The sequence below is a fragment of the Neolamprologus multifasciatus genome, chromosome 13 (assembly GCF_963576455.1).
Source record: "Neolamprologus multifasciatus chromosome 13, fNeoMul1.2, whole genome shotgun sequence".
Lineage (NCBI taxonomy): Eukaryota > Metazoa > Chordata > Actinopteri > Cichliformes > Cichlidae > Neolamprologus > Neolamprologus multifasciatus.
Window position 1 is genome coordinate 16586938 of NC_140451.1, and position 22033 is coordinate 16608970.

The 22033-nt window shown below is 39.5% G+C and overlaps 2 protein-coding genes across 4 annotated transcripts; both read left to right on the forward strand.

Annotated features, from left to right (window-relative positions):
- The first annotated feature begins 999 nt into the window (after window positions 1–999).
- LOC146505304 (inhibitor of nuclear factor kappa-B kinase subunit alpha-like) lies at window positions 1000–11175 on the forward strand. The gene is made up of 22 exons (XM_085182744.1): window positions 1000–1309; window positions 1748–1908; window positions 1999–2093; window positions 2203–2320; window positions 2405–2474; window positions 2548–2636; window positions 2737–2826; window positions 2929–3053; window positions 4576–4683; window positions 4770–4905; window positions 5041–5241; window positions 5633–5735; window positions 6139–6262; window positions 6858–7009; window positions 7111–7172; window positions 7265–7374; window positions 8141–8190; window positions 8446–8554; window positions 8674–8821; window positions 8946–8995; window positions 9221–9320; window positions 9462–11175. Exons 2-22 carry the CDS (start codon window positions 1804–1806, stop codon window positions 9519–9521), a joined length of 2205 nt encoding a protein of 734 aa, XP_085038870.1. The 5' UTR covers window positions 1000–1309; window positions 1748–1803; the 3' UTR covers window positions 9522–11175.
- A 281-nt stretch (window positions 11176–11456) lies between these two features.
- On the forward strand, window positions 11457–20815 carry erlin1 (ER lipid raft associated 1). Of its 3 annotated transcripts, none has more exons than XM_085182746.1 (12): window positions 11457–11563; window positions 12469–12597; window positions 12802–12883; window positions 16637–16683; window positions 16772–16833; window positions 16943–17068; window positions 17159–17232; window positions 18421–18479; window positions 18652–18743; window positions 18885–18974; window positions 19081–19160; window positions 20035–20815. In XM_085182746.1, exons 2-12 carry the CDS (start codon window positions 12485–12487, stop codon window positions 20224–20226), a joined length of 1017 nt encoding a protein of 338 aa, XP_085038872.1. In that variant the 5' UTR covers window positions 11457–11563; window positions 12469–12484; the 3' UTR covers window positions 20227–20815. The 3 variants fall into 3 exon arrangements, with proteins under 3 accessions (XP_085038872.1, XP_085038871.1, XP_085038873.1); XM_085182745.1 differs by lacking the exon at window positions 11457–11563 and adding an exon at window positions 11570–11824; XM_085182747.1 differs by lacking the exon at window positions 11457–11563 and adding an exon at window positions 11570–11820.
- Window positions 20816–22033: the final 1218 nt, after the last annotated feature.

The following is a 22033-nucleotide window of genomic DNA, read 5'->3' on the forward strand; positions in this document are numbered from 1 at the left end:
AGACAGCTGCAGGAAGGAGTATCAACACTGCTTTGTCATTACATCAGCTTGTAATCACACTTTAAATGGTGCAATCACATTGCCTCATTGTTACAAGAAATTATGAAATTGTAATTTATCCCAGACAATACAATCTCTATTTATTTATTTATTACATCATCTGCTCTAGGTGTTTATGCTATTTCTCATTTTGTCCTCTTATCACCAATAGAGTTTTAGACTAATAACTCTTTGGGAATCCGTGATTTTATGCCCATCAAACTGGGTTATCTTTGGTATTTTTTGTATAATCACCTAATTAAATGGGAGCTAAATATGTGTTTATGTGACAGGCCGTTAGTAACAAAGTGCCTGAAGAGAGAATCTAAAATTGCTTGGTAGGTTGTGGTAAAGTTGCCTTTTACGTTTAGCCACAACACTGATTCATCACTTACGTTAGTGTTTTTATGCTAGAATGATTCACAAGTCAGTGTTAAGTGACCTGTAAAAGATTCCACTGAAAACTGTCAGGCACCGGAAGTAGACTGAAAATGAGTCAAAAGTAGTCAATCTCCAGAGAAAAACTTTAAAAGACCCTCAAAAACTCTAAGAACTACTACTCATGATCACTTTTAAAATTAAAATAACCTCTGTCTCCTTGGAAGTAAAATATTAGGCAGTGAGGGGTGGCCGAGACTTGTGCACAGTGCTGTATATAAATTCCTATTATCTTTCAGATTGTGCAGTGTACCGGTTGACTGTAGCTGTAGACATTGCACCACCTAGTGAGGAAATGAAGACATTACTATTTTTTAAAAGAAAAACATTTATTCTTGGTAAGAAATTGGTACAGCTTATGTTGTGAAGCAAACAACCCAGATCCTCATATATATATATATTCATATATAATTTTGTGAAATTAAAAGAAAACGTGACCCATTATTCACTGAGTTGCTTGGAAATCCCCCATCAAGTGGACAGACCTAAATCCCCATGTGTTCTGGGCCTGCCTGCTACGCATGCGCAGAAACTACGCCTGTCTGTCAGAGAGAGTGTACTTTCACTTTACAACGAAGTCGAGCTGTTTTTCAGTCGTTGTTGCCTGCCGGCCAAACCTACAGAAAAAAACTACCACGCAAACTTCATCGTTGAAGCCCTGTTTGATGGTCCAGTAGGGTAAAAGTGAATTTTCGCGGGCTGAGTCGGTGTATTTTAAACACTACATAGGAAAACGACCCGTAAACAACACTTAAAGCTAACTGAAGCAACAATGCTCTGACACACACAAAGTAAGCTAACTCTCCTCTGCTGACTCTGAGCTTCTGCACAGGTAAGATGATTACATTTGTGAAGCGGGTTATGCTTTTAATTTAAAAGAATGTACAATTAGTCAAGTTATCTCTGAGTTATCAGACTGGCACTAAATCGTTATAACCGTCCCACAACAACTAATGACCAAAACAGATAGTTAGCTACAGTATTATAAAGCCTTAGTTACTGTAATTACAGCAGGAATAAAACATAAAAAATAAACCAACAACTACATAAGAAGCGATTAGCTTCAAGTGTAGAAGATTATATAAATTGGTATATGATAACCATGTTAAATGGATTTACTCACCTCTGTTATTCACATAAGAATGAATAGAATAAGAATGCACTATTGCATAAACGCATACTGTACAGAGCACCATACTGTTAACATTACCTGTCATGGTTAACAGATAAGATGTAAATAATAACCTAAAAACTTTTTTTTTTCTGATAGCTGAAGGCCCTTACAAACTACCTCTGGTGCCTGGTGATTGCAGCAGATCTGACAGTATGGAGCGGGCTGCACTCAAACAGAGCCAGCCTTGTGGCTCTTGGGAGATGAAGGAAAGACTTGGTACAGGAGGCTTTGGGCATGTCTACCTATACCAGCACCTTGTAAGTTCTGTCATCCATCTGTACATCTCTAAAAACATGAACCGGGTGTGCCTTTGATTTGTTTTTACTCCCTGTCTGTGTTCGCAACAGGAGTCAGGAGAGAAGATTGCTGTGAAACTTTGCAGACTGGAGCTGAACTCGAAGAACAAAGACCGCTGGACGAGAGAGATTCAGATCATGAAGAAGTGAGCAGTAATTGTCTGTTTGAACAGACAGGGTGTTATTTGAACCTATTTCACTGTACATTGTGTTGTTTTCTACTGTGACAGCAAGTTTGGTGCTCTTTATGTGCAGGCTGAATCATGTGAACGTTGTTCAGGCCAGAGATGTTCCAGCAGAGTTGAGCTCCATTGCGATAAATGATCTACCACTGCTAGCCATGGAGTATTGCTCAAAAGGAGACCTACGCAAGGTACCACATGGATATTTAATAAAAACCCTAAACACTTTTTTATCTTTTAAAGTATCCAAGTAACCAATATAATTCTTTATTCAGGTGCTGAATAAACCAGAAAATTGTTGTGGCCTAAAGGAGAGTGAAGTCCTTGCACTGCTCAGTGACATTGGTAATATTTTAATCAGTTTTACATTATTTGAAAAAGTGATACATATTGATGCATAATCTGTACAATTTTACAGGTTCTGGTATTCAATATCTCCATGAAAATAAGGTCATTCACAGAGACCTAAAGCCAGAGAACATAGTTTTGCAAGAGATTGATGGGAAGGTAAACTAGCTTTTCTTTTGTACATGCACGCACAAGTTTTGAATACACATAATATGACTTTCTATTCCTTGCTTTCATTATGGAAATATGTTTCCTCCAGCACGTGCATAAAATCATTGATCTTGGTTATGCAAAAGACTTAGATCAGGGCAGTCTCTGTACATCCTTTGTTGGAACTCTCCAATATCTGGTAAGTGTTGTTTCACAAATATATTCCTTTGCTGTCAATGTGTTTTTAATATATGTTAAACATCAGACCCTGTTATTATTAACTTGTCTGTCTGTGTGCCAGGCCCCAGAGCTGTTTGAGAACAAGCCTTACACTGTAACGGTGGACTACTGGAGCTTTGGAACAGTAATTTTTGAATGCACTTGTGGCTTTCGCCCCTTTCTTCACCACATGCAGCCTGTACAATGGTGAGTCAACATAGCAACAATGCATGAATACTCAGGAATCTATAATGTGAGAGTTTATTATTCCTCTCCTTATTTTTCTCATATAAATACTGTTACAATGGTAGATTTTCAGAGTGAACACGGTCAACGTTTCAAATAAAGAGACCAAATGACGTATAAGGTAACATCTGAGTCAAAACCTCAAGTACTCTTGCCTCTGTATGATGTCAGAAAGAGGGAATATCCATAATATGTTCATCCTGGGCACATAACTCTGGCTGTGAACACTGAATTCCCACCCACCCAATGTTCACATATGTTTTTTTGCAATCAGAAGAAAATTGGCCTAAAGGGAGACAAGTTAAAACAATTTGTTTTGGATAGCGGATGAACTGAAGGGCTGCACCAGTGTAAGAGATATGCTATATGGACGTATATATATGGACCGGGCCATCTACTCCTAAAACCTACAGGAGCTGCTCCACCATAGAAACCTGTGCCATGAAGCTCCTGGGGCACAGTTTTTGTGTTGATTTTATCATTAACTGCAGGTTTACAACTCTGCAGTTAATGATTCAGCAGAGTGCTGGCAATTATCCGCCCCAGCACTTGGTGACCACACTCTATAACTTTACATGGTTTGTCACTGTGTGGCTGAGTTGGTGCTGTTCCCAAACACTTCCGCTTTACAGTAATGCCACTTATAGTTGATCATGGAAAATCTTGAAAGAAATTTCACAAACTCACTTGTTGTAATGGTGGATGACAACAGCTATAACAGAGCCACACTCAAAATTCAGCAAGCTGATTAGAGAAATCCAGTTTTTCACAAATGTTCGTAAAGGCAGATTGCAAGGCTAGATACTTGATTTTCTTTACACCGATGGCAATGAGACTGAAAGAATCTGAATTCAAAGATTAAGAGATGTGACCCATTACGATATAATGAATATTTTGAACTTTGCATCATGCAAAACTACCCCAGTAGAATCTAGGAATAAAAATATGGGGCTAGAAATCGAAACATCACTGGTAAACGTTTTGATTTTGACACCTCTACGCAGCTGTTGTGTGCTACCTAAATACAAATAAAGCCTCTTAGTAAGGTGTTGTGCCATCACTTGCTGACACAGCAGCTAAAATGTGCAATGTTTACTCAAGTCTCTGTGACTCCACTGGAGGAGTGGTGCACCATTCATTCAGAAGATATTCACTCATTTTGTGTTTTAGTTATGGTGGTGTATACTGCTGTCTACCATGTATCACTAAAATGTCCCTTAAAATTGGGTCAAAAATGCCAGAATTTATGATTCATATCATTTGTATCATCCTCAAGGATGAATTATCTGCCTTTATTGTGTTTCTACTGGGGCTTTATGACACAAATTTAGGGCTCCCTATCTGGATTTTTGCATTAATTACTGTTATCCTCTTCATAGATACATATAACACCTGTGTAATGTGAAGACGTGTTAATAAAAGTAGAAGTAATGTAAAGAGAGAGCATGGGCTTTGTTTTTAACGTGTTTTCCTGCTTTGGTAGGACAAGCAAAGTCAAGAACAAAGGTCCCAAAGACATCATAGCAGTAGAAGACATGAATGGAGAAGTCAGATTTTCTACACATCTTCCATATCCCAACAATCTCAGCAGGTAGACTTAAAAAGACACTTTTTGTACCCAACAGTTGAGCTTCTTTCATTATAAGTAGCATCTGACCTCTCTGAGTTTGTTTCAAGGCCGCTGCTGGAACCAGTCGAGTCTCTTCTCCAAATGTTGTTATTGTGGGACCCTGCGATGCGTGGTGGCGGCCTGGATCCTGGCGCAAACAAGCCGTACTTCTACACAGCTCTGCAGAATATTCTCAACATGAAGGTTAATATTTCGAACCTTGCTAGACTCACTTAAACCAGGTTATATGGAATGCTTTTGTGGTTTTATACATGTGACCGGACTGAGAAAGGATAGCAAGCAAAAGAAGCCTGTCATTCTGCATATTTATTTCTTCAGATCATTCATGTGTTGGATATGACCTCAGCCCAGCTGCATTCAGTGGTTTTGGGTGCTGAGGATAGTTTACACTCCCTGCAGCTTAGCCTGCAGACGCAGACTCAGAGTCACATCCCCCCGCTGAGTCAGGAGCTGCTGTTGGAGACGGGAATCTCCCTTGACCCTCGAAGACCGCTCGCGCACTGTCTGCCAGATGGACTGGTATGTGTCACATAAAAACAAATATGAAATGTGAAACAGGTGCAGACCTGTGACCTACTTTTTTTTTCATCTTAAACATTTTGGTTGTTTTGAAATATTGGGGTTTTTCCAGAGTTAAACTGCTTTGTTGTTGTCATGTTTTAACAGTGTGGTAAATGTAACTGGAATCGACTGTTTCCAGCTAAATCCAGCAAAGGGCAAAGTAAAAATTAAGCAAGTCAGATTAGTCAGTTATTACTGATAATGCTGAATGTATAGGAATGACTTGTTTCCAGTCTCTGGAATAATCCAGCAGGAGAGTGTTTGTTATTACCGATGATTATTAGTTAAACATTAAACATTGCTTAAACACATGATCATACCCAGAACAATATTCATTCTCTGCTTTCAGCGTGGCTGGGACACCTTTATAGTCTACCTGTTTGATAAGAGCCTAACCAAATACTCTGGACCGCTGACTGCCAGACCTTTGCCAGACAGTGTCAACTTTATTGGTGAGCTATAAAACTGTATATTGAGCTCGTAAACATTACTCAGCAGATCTCTGGAGATCGTCCTTTAGACTTGGAAGATAGTGACTAAGAAAATTGTGAATGGTTACATGAAGCCATTTATTTAACTTTTAAAAGTCTCAGATCTATGAATATCCCTCAGCTGTCTTAAACATCTAGTTAAATTAGTATATCTTTATGAGGTTCTTAACTGATGGAGATCTTACATAACGTTTACATAAAAGTTAATTACAGGAAGTGAACAAACCTAGGTGGCAGTGTGCATAATTATAATGAGATTTGGGTCTTTGTGAATGCTTTTTAGAAGCATGAAGCAAAATTGTTTCAATGTGGTGTCTAAATCAATGTGGTATTAACTAACTTTGTGTTCTCTCTATGGTCTCAGTGAGGGAGACTAAGACACAGCTGCCACTGTCTGCTCTTAGAAAGGTGTGGGGTGAAGCGGTCAGCTACATCTGTGGACTGAAAGAGGATTACAATCGCCTATACCAAGGGCAGAGGGCTGCTATGTGAGTGCATAAAACACCACGCATAAAAAATGCACTACTTCAAGAAATTACCTGAACATTTGATAATCAGCAAATAAGTCAAATCAGTAAAACACAAAGTGGGTTACATCAGTTTGTCCAGTTGGGAAGCACACTGGACAATCTGTGAATCCATTTCACCTGCTTTGGTGCAAATAAAAGTGACAACAGGAGCACTAAAAAGACAGAAATAATAATAATAATAATCCCAAAAAAGTTTAGTAGGTGGGGGCCAAAGACCATTGCTTTTTCCTTATCCCTCCTTTCTCTAGCTTTGCATTTTGCAAGTGTACTTGTCATTGATGTTAGCATCAGCAAACCAAGAGATATCACAAGATATTGAGAACAATAAGCGCTGGGGAGGGCCTTAGAAGAACCTGATCTCATCTCAAGAGAACAGCGCACCACTTTTATTTGCACCAAAGCAGGTGAAATGGATTTACAATGCTTTATGTTTTATTCCTTAAGTTTAACTGACTTTGTGTAATACTGTGATGAAGGAGTAATCCCTTAATTGTCTTTTGGAGCAGTGTGCATTCAGGTACTCAAACATTTTAACATATATGTGTCTACGTAGGCTGAGTTTGCTACGCTTCAACACCAACTTAACGCGCTACAAGAACATGCTGTTCTCCCAGTCGCAGCAGCTCCAAGCCAAACTGTCTTTCTTTAAGACGAGCATCCAGCATGACCTTGAGCAGTACACCAAGCAGAGCAAGGCTGGAATCTGTGAGTGGATGCTACTGTCCTGTTACAACACTGTTAACTCATTACTGAAGTCTTAACTTGACTATATCTTATTGTTGTGCTGTTGTTGTTGTTATCTGAAGCTTCGGAAAAAATGCTGAAGAAATGGCATGAAAATGAAGAGAAAGCTGATGAATTTACAAAGGTGAGGCGGTTTTAAATTCAGTAATTCTTCACAAACTTTCTTTAAAGTTTAAAGACAGCTAAGAGTGTTTTGGTTTGTTTTTTTTCCTGCAGGTTGCAGATGTGGGGTATCTGGATGAAGAGATAGTGGCTCTACATTCGGAGATTGTGGAGCTCCAACGGAGTCCTTTTGCTAGGAGACAAGGGGATGTGATGGAGCAGCTGTGAGTATTTCTGTGATACAAACTTATACTATAGCCCTCTCTTGTAACACCATAGTAAAAGTCCAATGTAAGAACTGGATTATATTTTAAGGGAGGCTTATGTACTGTATATTTACTTTATTGCTTATACTACTCTTTAGAAATTCCTATTTAGACTGGTTTGTATGGAAGTCATTGGTAAAACATTGTGTTGGTGTCTTTTATGCTTAAGCAGACAATGAAAAAGGGAAACATAAAAATGGAAAATGGTCTTAATTGTCCACATTAGCTTCACGTAAACATCAGAATACTTTTTGGAAGGATTTTATCGTACATGATTATTTGGAAGGGCAGCACGGTGGCACGGTGGTTAGCACTGTTGCCGCACAGCAATTCCACCATCAGGCTGGGATCTTTCTGTGTGGAGTTTGCATGTACTCCCCGTGTCTGCGTGGGTTCCCTTCGGGTACTCCGGCTTCCTCCCACCATCCAAAGACATGCAGCTTGTGGGGATAGGTTAATTGGATAATCCAAATTGCCACTAGGTGTGAATGTGCGAGTGAATGTGAGTGTGAATGGTTGTCTGTCCTTGTGTGTTAGCCCTGCGACAGACTGGCGACCTGTCCAGGGTGTACCCCGCCTCTGCCCTATGACAGCTGGGATTGGCTCCAACACCTGAAAATGATAAGCGGAAGCGGATGGATGGATGATTATTTGGAGAGAAATGTTAGCATATCCTTTAAAAATAACTGCCATATGCATGTGTTTATTCTGTCTACTTGTTTAGTGAGCAAAAGGCTATTGAACTCTACAAGCAACTTAAGGCTAAATGCAAAAGTAAGTACAAGTTATTCCAGAAATAAAATAGCAGAAATAGGCACATGCTTTTTGCCAATTAGAGTGCAGGTAATTCTGATAAAGCTTCTAATAAACAAGTTACAAACTGTGCAAAAGGTCTTGTTGATCAAATGTATCATTTTGGTCCCAAAAGATTTTTCAAATTTTTTTTAGATTAAAAAACAGAAGGTATGGTAGTTGTGTAGTATATCCAAATATTTTATGTACATGATTGTGTAAGTGTGTCTTCTGCAGCCTCTGACCCTCCACATGGCTACAGTGACAGTTCAGACATGGTAAAAACCATTCTTCAGACAGTTCAGAACCAGGACAGAGTGCTGAAAGACATGTACACCCACCTGAGGCAAGTTTAAATTTAACACATACACACAAACATGTCTAATTCAGCCCACCTAAGGCACAATTTTACAGTTCCCTGTGGGCCACGTGTGATTTTTTTTCCATCTTTCTCTTTCTCTGTAGCACAATTCTGGTGTGTAAGCAGCGCATCATGGATTTGTTCCCTAAACTGGAGAAGGCGTTAAAAAACATAACAACTGCAGAAACAGTAGTGATGCAGATGCAAGTGTCGAGACAGAGAGAGTTCTGGTACCTTCTCAAGATTGCCTGTGTAAGCATTTAATAGTTGGCACAGCAGAAAATATTCTTGGGGATGAGCAGTGTTTAGGGAACATAAAGGTTTGAATATAGTCAAATGAGACTGTAGCTAATACAGGGTGTGATTGTGTTTTCAGGCCCAGAGCAGTTCTCCATCTCCGTCGCTTACACAGCCTTCCACTGACAGGTGAGATCAGTTTAATATCTAAAAAATACTACTGAAGTTAACAGCTACAATAATCTGTCACACTGTTTTGAGATTATCTCCCAAATGTAAGGATTTTATCTGTAGTTTAGAAGATGAATTTTTGCACAAAACCGCCACTAGAGGTCACTCTTTGGTCTTTAAAATCTCAGTTTGTAGGGAAAAAAAGACTCCCGACCCTCCTTATAGTCTGTTTTTTTCTTTCAGTGAAACAGTTCATCATTTACTTGATGAAAATCAACGTTATCTGAGTCAGCTAACGTCTTTTCTGCAAGACGCCACCCAAGAGATGGAGCACAGTATTATGGTATGGCAGAGATGTGTTTTTATGTTCTGCTCATGTATATCAGCAAATTACCAAGTTGTTTTTTATTAGAGCACTAATTAACAGCTAAATATTGGAGACTGGCACAAAAGTACTGAGCGAATATGTTGCTTCTCTCTGCAGGATCAGGATTGGAGCTGGACTCAGTATGGAGCAATGAAAGTGAAGCCTCAGACGCTCTAGAAACTCACCAGATATCCCACACTTTAAAAAGTGCTCTATCAGAGTCACACTATGTGAAAGCTTTGTTATTCCGCACAGTGTCCTTTACATTTATGTAATGCTGTTGACTAGAATGTATGAAACAGCACGATGTGGTAAGCTACAGACATTTTAATTTGAAGTATATTTTTGAATGTTAAAAAATATTTCCAGCTGTAGATACAAGATATTTATTTTACTGGCAATACTGACTAAAGGTTAAAACTGCTGCTGTGCATGATTGAATGTGAATAAATTTCTAGAAACGTATAGTACATGTACAAGGTTTTGAATTTGTTCAAAAAGTTTCTTTCTTACAGTATGTTTAGTTTCTATCTGCACGGGTGAAACTTTTTTACATTCACGCAGTGGAGCACACATAAAATGCAGGTTTAATATTCTCCTGGGATTTGCTGAACTCCAAACTGCAAGAATGCAGAAAAGACTTAATGTAAAATATGATGCAAAACCAGACAATAGTCTACGATACTGTATTTGTACTGACAGTAAAGGGAAATAGGAACAAAACCTGTGATATGCCAAATTACACAATAATTGGGCCTTGCAATAATTTGAAGAAAACAGTAAATATCAGATGATCGCCTGTGAGTTAGCGCTTTGGCAATAGTGGGAAGGAAAAACTCCCTTTTAACATGAAAAAGCTTGGCTGTGTGTCGCAACCAGTTTGGGGTGAGGGGACAAACGTAGGACAAAGGCATGCAGTGGAAGAGAGACAGAGATGAATTATAACTAATACTCAAAAGGAAAGTGGCGTATAAACACGCAGGAAGAGAAAAGGCGCGTGTGAAGAAGAAACACTGTGCATCATGAGAGCCCCTAGCAGCCTAGGTCTATTGCAGTGTAACTAAGGGAGGATTCACCTGATCCAGACCTAACTATATGCTTTATCAAAAAGGAAAGTTTTAAGCCTAAGTGTAAAAGTAGAGAGGGTATCTGTCTCCTGAATCCAAACTAGGTGGTGGTTCCACAGAAGAAGGGCCTGAAAGCTGAAGACTCTGTCACCAATTCTACTTTTAAAGACTCTGGTAACCACAAGCAAGCCCGCAGTCTAAGCGCAAAGAACTCTAATGGGGTGATAGAGTACTATAAGGCCATTAAGATAAGATAGGGACTGATTATTCACGACCTTGGTGAGAAAGACTTTAAGTTTATCCTGCTTTTAACAGTGAGCCATTGAAGATAAGCCAATATAGAATAAAAATGCTCTCTCTAGTCCTTGATCATCTGAAGGCTTTTCAGTGAATTTTTCACACATCCTGATAATAACGAACTACATTAGTACAATGTACCTTAGTTTACAAAGAGGACTCTCCATGTACATGAACAAACTGGGTTCTATTACACAACTGCAGCGCAGTACCTTTAATACCCACAGGGTGCGCTAAAGGTTTTATGGAGTGATAAATGGAAATTTCAAATTTTTGGTTAAAATTGTTGTCAATATATAGAGAGAGGCACAACAGTGAGTGCTCACAGCCATTTGTAAAAGACCACAAAGGATATGTCATGGTTTAGGGGACAACCCCACAATCTTTAACATTATGGAAGCAGTGTGGGATTATCGTGACAGAGAGCAAATGCAGAACAAAAGCCAGCCAGTATCAAAAGAAGAAATTTGAATATGTTTTTATAGTATTCATACAAAAAAAAAGAAAGTGAAAAGAACTTCCTTAGTCCACTGGTTTTTCTGTACATCTGTCAAAGACTGGCGATTGTTTTATAATATTGGTTTTGTAAAACATTGATATCCATACTGATATCTTCTTGCGAAGCCATTTGGGTCTCATATATCTGTATAAATAAAAGGGTTTTATCAAGATTTTAAATAAAATAAATCGTTTGACAAATTCCACCCATTTACAATGTCACTTCTTTTATTTCCAACTGTCCTGAAGGCAGCATAATGCAGCGAGTCAGAGCAAGATTGAAACCTGTGGGAGGCGGGGAAATGGGGGTGGGACGTTGAATGCTAAGATCAGAAGGGGACACGGTTTGCTACAGCGGTAATTTTACATATTATAAGCCTGTGGTTTACAGTACCTACTGAAACATTATTTGGTCGTAGTGCAAGACGATTTAAAAGCTTTGCTTCACGCTAGTAGCCTAGCAAGCTTATATTAGCATTAAGCTACACTGAAACAGTGCTTCACTTCCGATCCCACCCAGTGAGAGCTAGCCAGCCAGCCAGCTAGCCAGCTAGCTAGCTAGCTAACCCAACCCAGCCAGCTAGGGTAAACGTTACAACGTTACCAACCGAGTGGTGGGTAAGCCTGTGTTTTCTTTTTCAGAATGTATTTGTTTTAATGTTATAGCTACATCAAAGGACCTGTAGCTTTGAAGCACATATGTTGCTTCATAAGTTGAATGAGGAGTCACTTGTTTGTTACCCTTCTCAAGTCTTTCTGTCAGCTAATCGTGCCTGTCACCGTTAGATGTTTAAACTAAATACACGTGAAGTGTACTTTAACTAAGCGAAGTCGTTAATTGTCACTAATAGTGTTGCTATATGATATGCATCGATTGCTGTTAAGGCAGCTATCACAGGCATAAAGGTTTCCATGTTTGACCTGGGTGCACCTGTGTTAATAGCTGACCGTCTCACAGGTGAATGTAAAAGGCGTATTTATGAGAGTGTGTGTAATGATTTACTTAAACTCTTACTTTCATTACAAAATGGGTGAAAAACGGGGTGCACGGAGCAGAAAAGCTAAGCCATATAGTGTGTTGACCATAAACTTACTGGATGTAAAGAGGCAGGTTTTATGGCACAGCTCATGCATTACTGATGGTTCATCTACTGCATGTATTGCTGTTTATAGTTACAGTTTCCACCTGATCACAGACGTGACAGTGCCCTGAGGGCTTAGTGTTGTATAAATATTTCAGTATTTTCCTTTTCTGTCTGCAGGTCAGTGCTAGCAAGGATGACGATGCCGCATGTAGGGGCAGTATTTGCAGCAATAACAGGAGTGATGGCCATCATGTTGCACTCCTCTATTCACAAGATAGAAGAAGGACACCTCGCTGTGTACTACAGGTACATTAGGCCTGACTCATCACACCTGTTTCTAATGAAAATGACACCTGTACTAAGAATGTGGGAGTGCTATTTGTAAGCAACCTGTTTCAAATGATGGTTATAAAGTTATATGTCCTCTTCTTTTTTTCCACCCTCATTAAATATAATCAAAAGAAAATCAGATGTTGTGAACTCTGGCCAAATAATTTGTATTTGTTTCAGAGGTGGGGCATTGCTGACTAGTCCCAATGGTCCTGGATATCACATTATGCTGCCTTTCATTACCACCTACAGAGCAGTGCAGGTAAGCCTCTCTTTCCTGGCTTGAAACATGGCCTTTGAGCAAAGGCATATGTAATGTAAGATTCAAACAGGAGGTGCCTGCGCTTTAAAACTAGAGTGGGATCTTCTATAAATAAGTCAGCTACAGCATGCAAACAGTTGTTATTCAACCGTGGCTGCAGGGGCTCTGTTTTACACCAAGTAAATGGAGCATTTACATGCCAATACATATACAGTTGTGGGCAGAAGTTTGCATACACTTATCATTGGCATGAAAGTCATGGCAATTTTAGGTTTTTCATTGATTTCTTTGAGGTGTTATTTTTCCGGGGTAGAATGATTGTGCAGCCTACATCTTTAATGCCTTTAAGAAACAAGAATTGGTTGCACAGGTTTGAATTTATTTAGGATTTTCTCAAATGTACACTGTGTCAAAATTAAACATAGAAGTGCAAATATATACATACAAACCCTTTAATACTTATTTAAATGTCTCTTTACAAGTTCGGGCACAATTCTGTCTGGGTATTTGGCCACCGTTAATGGCAGAATTGGTAGAGTTCATTTAAATTGGTTGTTTTCTTGGTACAGGCCAGGCTTTTAAGCATCATAGTTCACAAATTTTAATTTGTGCTTTGGGAGGGCAATTCCAGAAACTTGATGGTAGCCTGGTTTATCCATTTGAAAATCAGTCTTGATACAGTGGGGCAAAAAAGTATTTAGTCAGCCACCGATTGTGCAAGTTCCCCCACTTAAAATGATGACAGAGGTCAGTAATTTGCACCAGAGGTACACTTCAACTGTGAGAGACAGAATGTGAAAAAAAAATCCATGAATTCACATGGTAGGATTTGTAAAGAATTTATTCGTAAATCAGGGTGGAAAATAAGTATTTGGTCAATAACAAAAATACAACTCAATACTTTGTAACATAACCTTTGTTGGCAATAACAGAGGTCAAACGTTTACTATAGGTCTTTACCAGGTTTGCACACACAGTAGCTGGTATTTTGGCCCATTCCTCCATGCAGATCTTCTCAAGAGCAGTGATGTTTTGGGGCCGTCGCCGAGCAACACGGACTTTCAACTCCCGCCACAGATTTTCTATGGGGTTGAGGTCTGGAGACTGGCTAGGCCACTCCAGGAATTTCAAATGCTTCTTACGGAGCCACTCCTTTGTTGCCCCGGGCGGTGTGTTTTGGATCATTGTCATGTTGGAAGACCCAGCCTCGTTTCATCTTCAAAGTTCTCACTGATGGAAGGAGGTTTTGGCTCAAAATCTCACGATACTTGGCCCCATTCATTCTGTCCTTAACACGGATCAGTCGTCCTGTCCCCTTGGCAGAAAAACAGCCCCATAGCATGATGTTTCCACCCCCATGCTTCACAGTAGGTATGGTGTTCTTGGGATGCAACTCAGTATTCTTCTTCCTCCAAACACGACGAGTTGAGTTTATACCAAAAAGTTCTACTTTAGTTTCATCTGACCACATGACATTCTCCCAATCCTCTGCTGTATCATCCATGTGCTCTCTGGCAAACTTCAGACGGGCCTGGACATGCACTGGCTTCAGCAGCAGAACACGTCTGGCACTGCGGGATTTGATTCCCTGCCGTTGTAGTGTGTTACTGATGGTGACCTTTGTTACTTTGGTCCCAGCTCTCTGCAGGTCATTCACCAGGTCCCCCCGTGTGGTTCTGGGATCTTTGCTCACCGTTCTCATGATCATTTTGACCCCACAGGATGAGATCTTGCGTGGAGCCCCAGATCGAGGGAGATTATCAGTGGTCTTGTATGTCTTCCATTTTCTGATGATTGCTCCCACAGTTGATTTTTTCACACCAAGCTGCTTGCCTATTGTAGATTCACTCTTCCCAGTCTGGTGCAGGTCTACAATTCTTTTCCTGGTGTCCTTCGAAAGCTCTTTGGTCTTGGCCATGGCGGAGTTTGGAGTCTGACTGGTTGAGGCTGTGGACAGGTGTCTTTTATACAGATGATGAGGTCAAACAGGTGCCATTCATACAGGTAACGAGTGGGGGACAGAAAAGCTTCTTACAGAAGACGTTACAGGTCTGTGAGAGCCAGGGATTTTCCTTGTTTGAGGTGACCAAATACTTATTTTCCACCCTGATTTACGAATAAATTCTTTACAAATCCTACCATGTGAATTCATGGATTTTTTTTTTCAAATTCTGTCTCTCACAGTTGAAGTGTACCTCTGGTGCAAATTACTGACCTCTGTCATCATTTTAAGTGGGGGAACTTGCACAATCGGTGGCTGACTAAATACTTTTTTGCCCCACTGTATATTTTTGGGATCATTGTCCTGCTGGTACACCCAACTGTGTCCAAGTTTTAACTGTCTAGCTGTTAATTTTAAGTGAAGTTGAAGATTTTGGAAATGGTCCTCATGCGCTGTTATTTCATCCACTTTGTGCAATGTACCAGTACCTCTGGCAGCAAAACAGCCTCAGACCATGCTACAGCCAACACCATGCTTAACAGCTGTTATAGTGTTCTTAGGTTTGAAAGCCTTACTCCTCCAAGCATAAGTCTTGTCATTGTGGAAAAATAGCTCAATCTTTCTGTCATCTGACATAAAACCTTTCTCCAGAAGGCATTTGGCTCGTCATTGTTGGCAGCTGCAAACTTAAGCTGGTTGGTTGGTTTTGAAACATAGGTTCTTAGTCTAGGGTGATATAAAACTCCCTTTACTGTGGACAGAGATGTTGATGTTCCAATAGATCATGGCAGGCTTGAGCTTTAGTGGTTCCTGGCTTGTTCCTGAACATTCTAACAAACATCCTCTCATTTGAGGGTGATAGTTTGGGTTTTGTTCCAGACCTTGGCAAAGGTCCGGACTTGGCAACATATCCAGGTAACTTGAAGAATTATGGCTGTTTTGGAAAACTACTGTTCCAGTTTACGAACGTTTACAATCAGAATTGTAAAAGAGTATCATAGTAATATAGTAGAATATGCTTTACACATTGTATGCATTCAGCTTGTATTAACTTGAAACAACCATGCACTTCTTTATGTAATCTTGTATAGCTCCTAAATTATATAATGTAGTATAAAGTAGCATTGCACTCAATTTCAAATCTTAATAATACACTCACAGGCCACCTTAATAGGTACCTTGCTAGTACCAGATTGGACCCAATTTTGCCTTCAGATCTCCTTCTCTGAAGCAAGTGCTGGAAACATTCCTCAGAGATTTTGTTTCATGATGGCATCAGACATTTGCTGCACATTTGTTGGCTACGCATCAATTATATAAATCTCTCACTCAACCACATTCCAAATGTGCTCCTTTGGACTGATATCTGGTGTCTGTGGAGGCGACTTGAGTACAGCGAACTGATTGTTATGTTTAAGAAACCAGTTTGAGATGATTTGACCTTTATGACATGTTGTGTTATTCTGCTGTAAGCAGCCATCAAAAGATCATACAGAGATGACATTTAAGGCTGTGGCATTTGAATGATGAAGAACTCCTGCAAATCAGAAAAGATAGGGGGTGCTTGGAGTCGTATGGCCATAAGCATGAAATAGGCAGGATGGATCCATGATTTCAATTTTTGTGATCCTGTGCAAATTGTAGTCCTTTATTCCCAATTTTGATGCTCAGTTTGAACTTCAGCTGTGTTTAATAGCAGTTGAACCTGTTGTACCCTGTATTTTATATGCTCAGCTTTAACAAAAAGGAAAACACACAGATCACTTATACTGATAACTATGTCACAATATTTTCAATGTTTTTTTTTTCAGACTACACTCCAAACAGATGAGATCAAGAATGTGCCTTGTGGAACAAGGTGTGATTGAACTTCCTTATTCAGCTGTTAATAAATTCATTCCCACATTAATATATATTTACCTGAAATGGTTTTTTTTTCTTCACAGTGGAGGTGTGATGATCTATTTTGACAGGATAGAAGTTGTGAACATGCTCGTCCCCTCAGCAGGTGCAGCTTGTTTTTGTGAATTTCTTTCACTGCAAAACTTCCTTATTTTGTTGACTTATTAACCCTGTTGGCATCAAAGTAATTGTTGCTTTTGTTCTGCTATATTCAGTGGTGGACATTGTGAGGAACTACACCGCTGATTACGACAAAACTCTAATTTTCAACAAAATTCACCATGAACTCAACCAGTTCTGCAGCGTGCACACGCTACAGGAGGTTTACATTGAGTTGTTTGGTTAGTACATTTATGTTGCATTTTACTACAATCCTGAAATTCCTGAAATTAGATCATACATTAGAACTTTTTCTTTTTTTTTGTTTGCAGACATCATAGATGAGAATCTGAAGACGGCATTACAGAAAGATCTGAATGTTATGGCACCTGGACTTACAATACAGGTACCTAAACACACACATAACCTGCACGTTTTCAGTGACATTTTAGGGATGATAAAATCAGCTAGTTGGTTTTGTGCTGTGACACATCCAGAACTGAGATTCCACCTTCCCTCATTCTCTCGCTCTGTCCCTTTTACAAAGACTTTAAGGTAACACTCAGTACTTAGAAGTGTATATTATACATAGTTTAACATTTCCAGTTGAAATAGAGAATGTTTATTGGGAAAAAGGTGAGATCACACATGGATCATGGAGCTGGTAAATAAGACACAGTTTCATACCAGCTAGATTTAGGCACTAGCAGCAAATGTGCAGAGAGTAGAGATTAACAATCAGTCATTTGTACTGCCTACTAGTACACTAATAGTTTTGTTTTTGTTTGTTTTTTCCTCTTCCTCGTTGGCAGTTGATCACCAAATAGCTCAAACCTATTGCACATTTTCTTCCGCACTAACCTGTGTTAACCTCCTAGGACATCACATTTTGGGTTGTCTAGACCAAAATACTTAAATTTTCTCTACAAGGGCCTGATATCCACTTACAAGTACGTTATACTGCCACTGTTCTATCAAAATTTAAAACGAATGTCCTCATATGTGGATCTCATTTTTCTCAGAAACAAAAATTAGGTAAAAAAAAAAAAAAAAAATCTGGTGATTCTTTGGGACCTGATGAATGTAAAAACAATCAACCCAAATAGCAAAGAAAAATTAAAAATGCATGCTATGAAAGAGTTCGGGTCTTAGGAGGTTAATACAGTTAAAAATACTTCCTTTGAGGTGAGGTAAAACAGAAGTCAGATTAAACTGTTGTTTACTGCATTACCTATTAGCTTCTTGCAGGAACTATAAATTCATTTTAAGCCGCGGGGTAAACCAGGTTACTGTCTGTTAGTGTTTGTTTAATGACCCCTGCTCATGGGCCAGGACCATTAGTGCACAGCTAGGAAGAAACGGATGTTAGTGTGTCACCCAAACAAACAACCCCCTTCCCTCAAACCCAAACACACAATAAATAAATAAAAATGAAAATATAAAAAAATTAATGACATTTGCTCACCAGTTTGAGGGGAGGAGTCAAAGTCTGAATAGATACTAGAAGGCCAATCTATCTGTTTCATGTGTCTTTTTATTTTTGTGAGCAATTTTCCCTCACTGTTTCCCTCTTTTTTTACTGTTTCCGATAAAGGCAGTTCGTGTTACCAAACCAAAGATCCCTGAGTCTATCAGGAGGAACTTTGAACTTATGTGAGTTTGTACAATTGAAGTTACCAGCACAGACTTTGTACGTGGTTTAGTTTCTGTGATTTCCTCACTCAATTCATGCAAGACCACATGGAAAGCAAAATATTTGCAAGAACCTCATTTGTGTCTATCCTTGTGTGTCTGTGTCTGTCTGTGTGTATTTGTGTATGTGCAGGGAAGCAGAAAAGACTCGTTTGCTAATAACAGCTCAGACTCAGAAGGTGGTGGAAAAGGAAGCTGAGACTGAAAGGAAGAAAGCCATTATTGGTAAATGCGCTGTTTTACTGTAAAGCAGGCAGTTACCTTTTTATTTGCATGACCATCGGTACAATTTTAGCAGTTTGCCTCTCAAAGTTATTCATGCGTAACCCCACTGCCAACCTCAGCCTTCTCTTTTCTGTCACACAGAGGCTCAGAAAGTGGCTCAGGTGGCAGAGATCCAGTTCCAGCAGAAGGTGATGGAGAAGGAGACAGAGAAGAAGATCTCTGAAATAGAGGGTCTGCCTAAAATCCTTTGGTTCCTTTCTGTGACATGAATCTGTGTGTTCCTGAGTTGTGGTGTGCCGGTTTATTTGTCTCATTCAACAGTGTTTCTTTGTTTCAGATGCTGCCTTCCTGGCCAGAGAGAAAGCTAAGGCTGATGCAGAATTTTACACTGCTGCCAAGTTTGCTGAAGCAAACAGGGTAAAAAGACCCAAACAGTTTAAACACTTTGTTGTTAACATCAAATGCAGTCATCACAGATCGTATAGTTTTAAAACGGTAACACTCTGCTGAGAGGTGTTTTTGCAGTGGCTATAGTAATAAAAAAAATCCCTAATGTAAAAGAGAATAAGGCTTGATTTATACTTCTTTGTAGAGCCCATGATGTAACCTATGTAGGTGGCTGACATTGTTGATGCTTGTGCTGGTCCAATATGTGTTAATTACCTTGTGGTTGTGTCCTGATGCGGTGTCAGCTGATAGAAACAGTTGAAATGTTGGGGCTTTTTCCCTCCCTGGTCCCTGCTCTTTGTAATGGTCTGTTTTTTAGTGGCAAACATATTTGTCCCTGAAGTTTTTCTACTTCTCTGTGCATACATTCACGTCAGTTCTGATCATTACAACAGTCTGCATCCAGAAATTTGTTGACATTTGTGAGTTCTTATATTGATGCTATGATTATGTGTTTATTTGTAGGTTTTTACGGCAAACGCATGGATCCACACAAACCTGCTGTAATGATATTAATAACCTCACTTCACCCGACCTAAACAGAATCAACTTTAAATAGATGCAGACTTTCGACAAATTCTACCAAACTGGCTAATTGCAGAAAGATGTTACAAACCATTAATTACCGTCCTCCTGACAAGAGTCAGGTCTTGAAGCAGCTCCACTTGATCAGAGTTAATTTAATTGCTCATCACTGAAGTTGGTCCAGCTGCAATGTTGCATTTATTTTTAGCCATGTAGCTGTATATAGTCACATTAAGATAAAGTGTTATCATAAACAGCAATGTGATCCAGCACTAATTGAATCCTCACACTCTGCTGTCTCTCTTCTAAATCCTTACAGCTGAAGTTGACACCTGAATACCTGGAGCTGATGAAGTACCAGGCCATAGCAGCTAACAGTAAGATCTACTTTGGCCAGGACATCCCGAACATGTTTGTAGAGGGGGGCAACGGTCCACCTAAGTCTCCGCGCTCCCCTTCATTACCGAATGCTGAATCAGACTTCTTTAAAGTGAAGCCTGATGGGCAGTGAGTCCACAGCTCTGCCTCTGCACAGGACAGGAGAGCTTGATGAGGAATTGTCTTGTCACTGGGGCGTAGAGTGCTGAACTGAAGATGATGATGATGGGTGGGGTAGCTTTTCAGCTAGTTTGGTGAACCGCACGCTTCAGTCTTAAATCTAAATGGCAAAAAAAATAGTGGGAGAGGGTTTAAGGTGGAAGAAAAGTGAAAGTGAGATGGGAGAATGTGACAGATGAAAAGGATTTTTTTGTTTTGTTTTGTTTTGGGGGGTTTTCAGCCTTCCACATTTTTAAAAAGACGAGCTTTAGAAATGAGATTGATGCCATAGTTAAAAATCAAGCATAAACATGCTAATGCCTGAGAAGGTGACGGCAACTAGTCGCCCTAATTTACATGTGCTTGCAATCAGTGCAGTGTTTAACTTTTGCTTTTGGGGCTGCATTCATTTTTCTTTTTTCTGTTGTTATCTTTTTTTGTTATTGTTTTTTTGGATGCAAGGTCAATGATTTGTGATGAGCTATTGGTTTTTGAGAATTATGTGGCTTGGCTGCACTGGAATCTGACAGGTGACACTAATTAAAAGCTGGGTGGACAATGTATGTGCGTGTGATGGGGGTCAAGTCATCTCTGTGTCAACCTCACTTGCACTGACTTACTAAGGTAGCTGTTCTTTTAAGAGTATAAGGGCCCGCTTAAGCTGCTGGTGGATGAACTTGAACACTTGATGGGTTATATACAGAAGTGAGTGTGTTATAAATGTCCAGTTGAGTGAAATTATACAGATATTAGCTGTGGAGGGGTATCAGATTGGTAATGTAGTTTATTATTTAGTGTAGTATTCTATTATTAGTTGTTTTTTTGGACCTCCTGTGACACAGACTCTGAAGCAAATGAGAGGGGGGAAAATGGAAGAAAGATCTGGCGCTGCTTAAAGATTTAGTCTAATACAAATTGAGGATGATTAACAGCTGATTGTTGTAACAGCGAGCACTGCAGGAAGTAGAGATGATCATTAAAGAAGTCAGCGCATGTTTCTTTCTTCCGATTGGTTTCCAGAGCCGTGCATGTTGAAATTTTGAGTTTGGGATGGTTCAGATAGAGCCTGTAACCAACTCTGTTGTTATGCAGCGTATTCATAAGTGGTTAAATGTAAACTCTCAGGACATGTATTAAATATTAATAAGACAGCTGTTTAATGTTCACTCTCCAAACAACAAATAATTCAGATTTTCACCATGAAGAAAGCTGCGGTTTGAGAGGAAAATGGAAAAGCACCACCTTTTCAGCTAGGTGTCTGTCTGGAACAATGCCAATTTAAGAGCATGCAGGGCGACTGAAATAGAAATAATATTTAAAACAAAATTGATATTTCATTGTCAATGTTTACATTTTTTATGGTGATTCATAACTAAGCAGACTACAGGATCTTCTGTCATTTCTCACCGAGATAATTGAAGTACCACAGAGCTTCCTATGACGACAGAAACTCGGAGAGGATTCACGTAACCTCCAATCGGTTTTTGACAGCATGAGTTCTACTCAAAAACAAGTTGGTCTGTTTAGAGATGAATGTTGCTTTGGCTTAAGAAAAGATACGGGTTGGTGCTAGTTTTAATGTGTGTGTACATTTTGATTCTGTTCTGCTTTGCGTTTTAGAAACATGGAAGTACAATTGAGATAACGAGCCTTAAATAATATAATGGTTTACCCCAGACTTAAAGGGTCAGTGATTCTTACAGGCTAAAAGGCTCCTCATAGACTTTGAAGATGTGCCGTCCTGTACGGCATCGTCGTTCTCGCTTTGAAAGACTCAACAG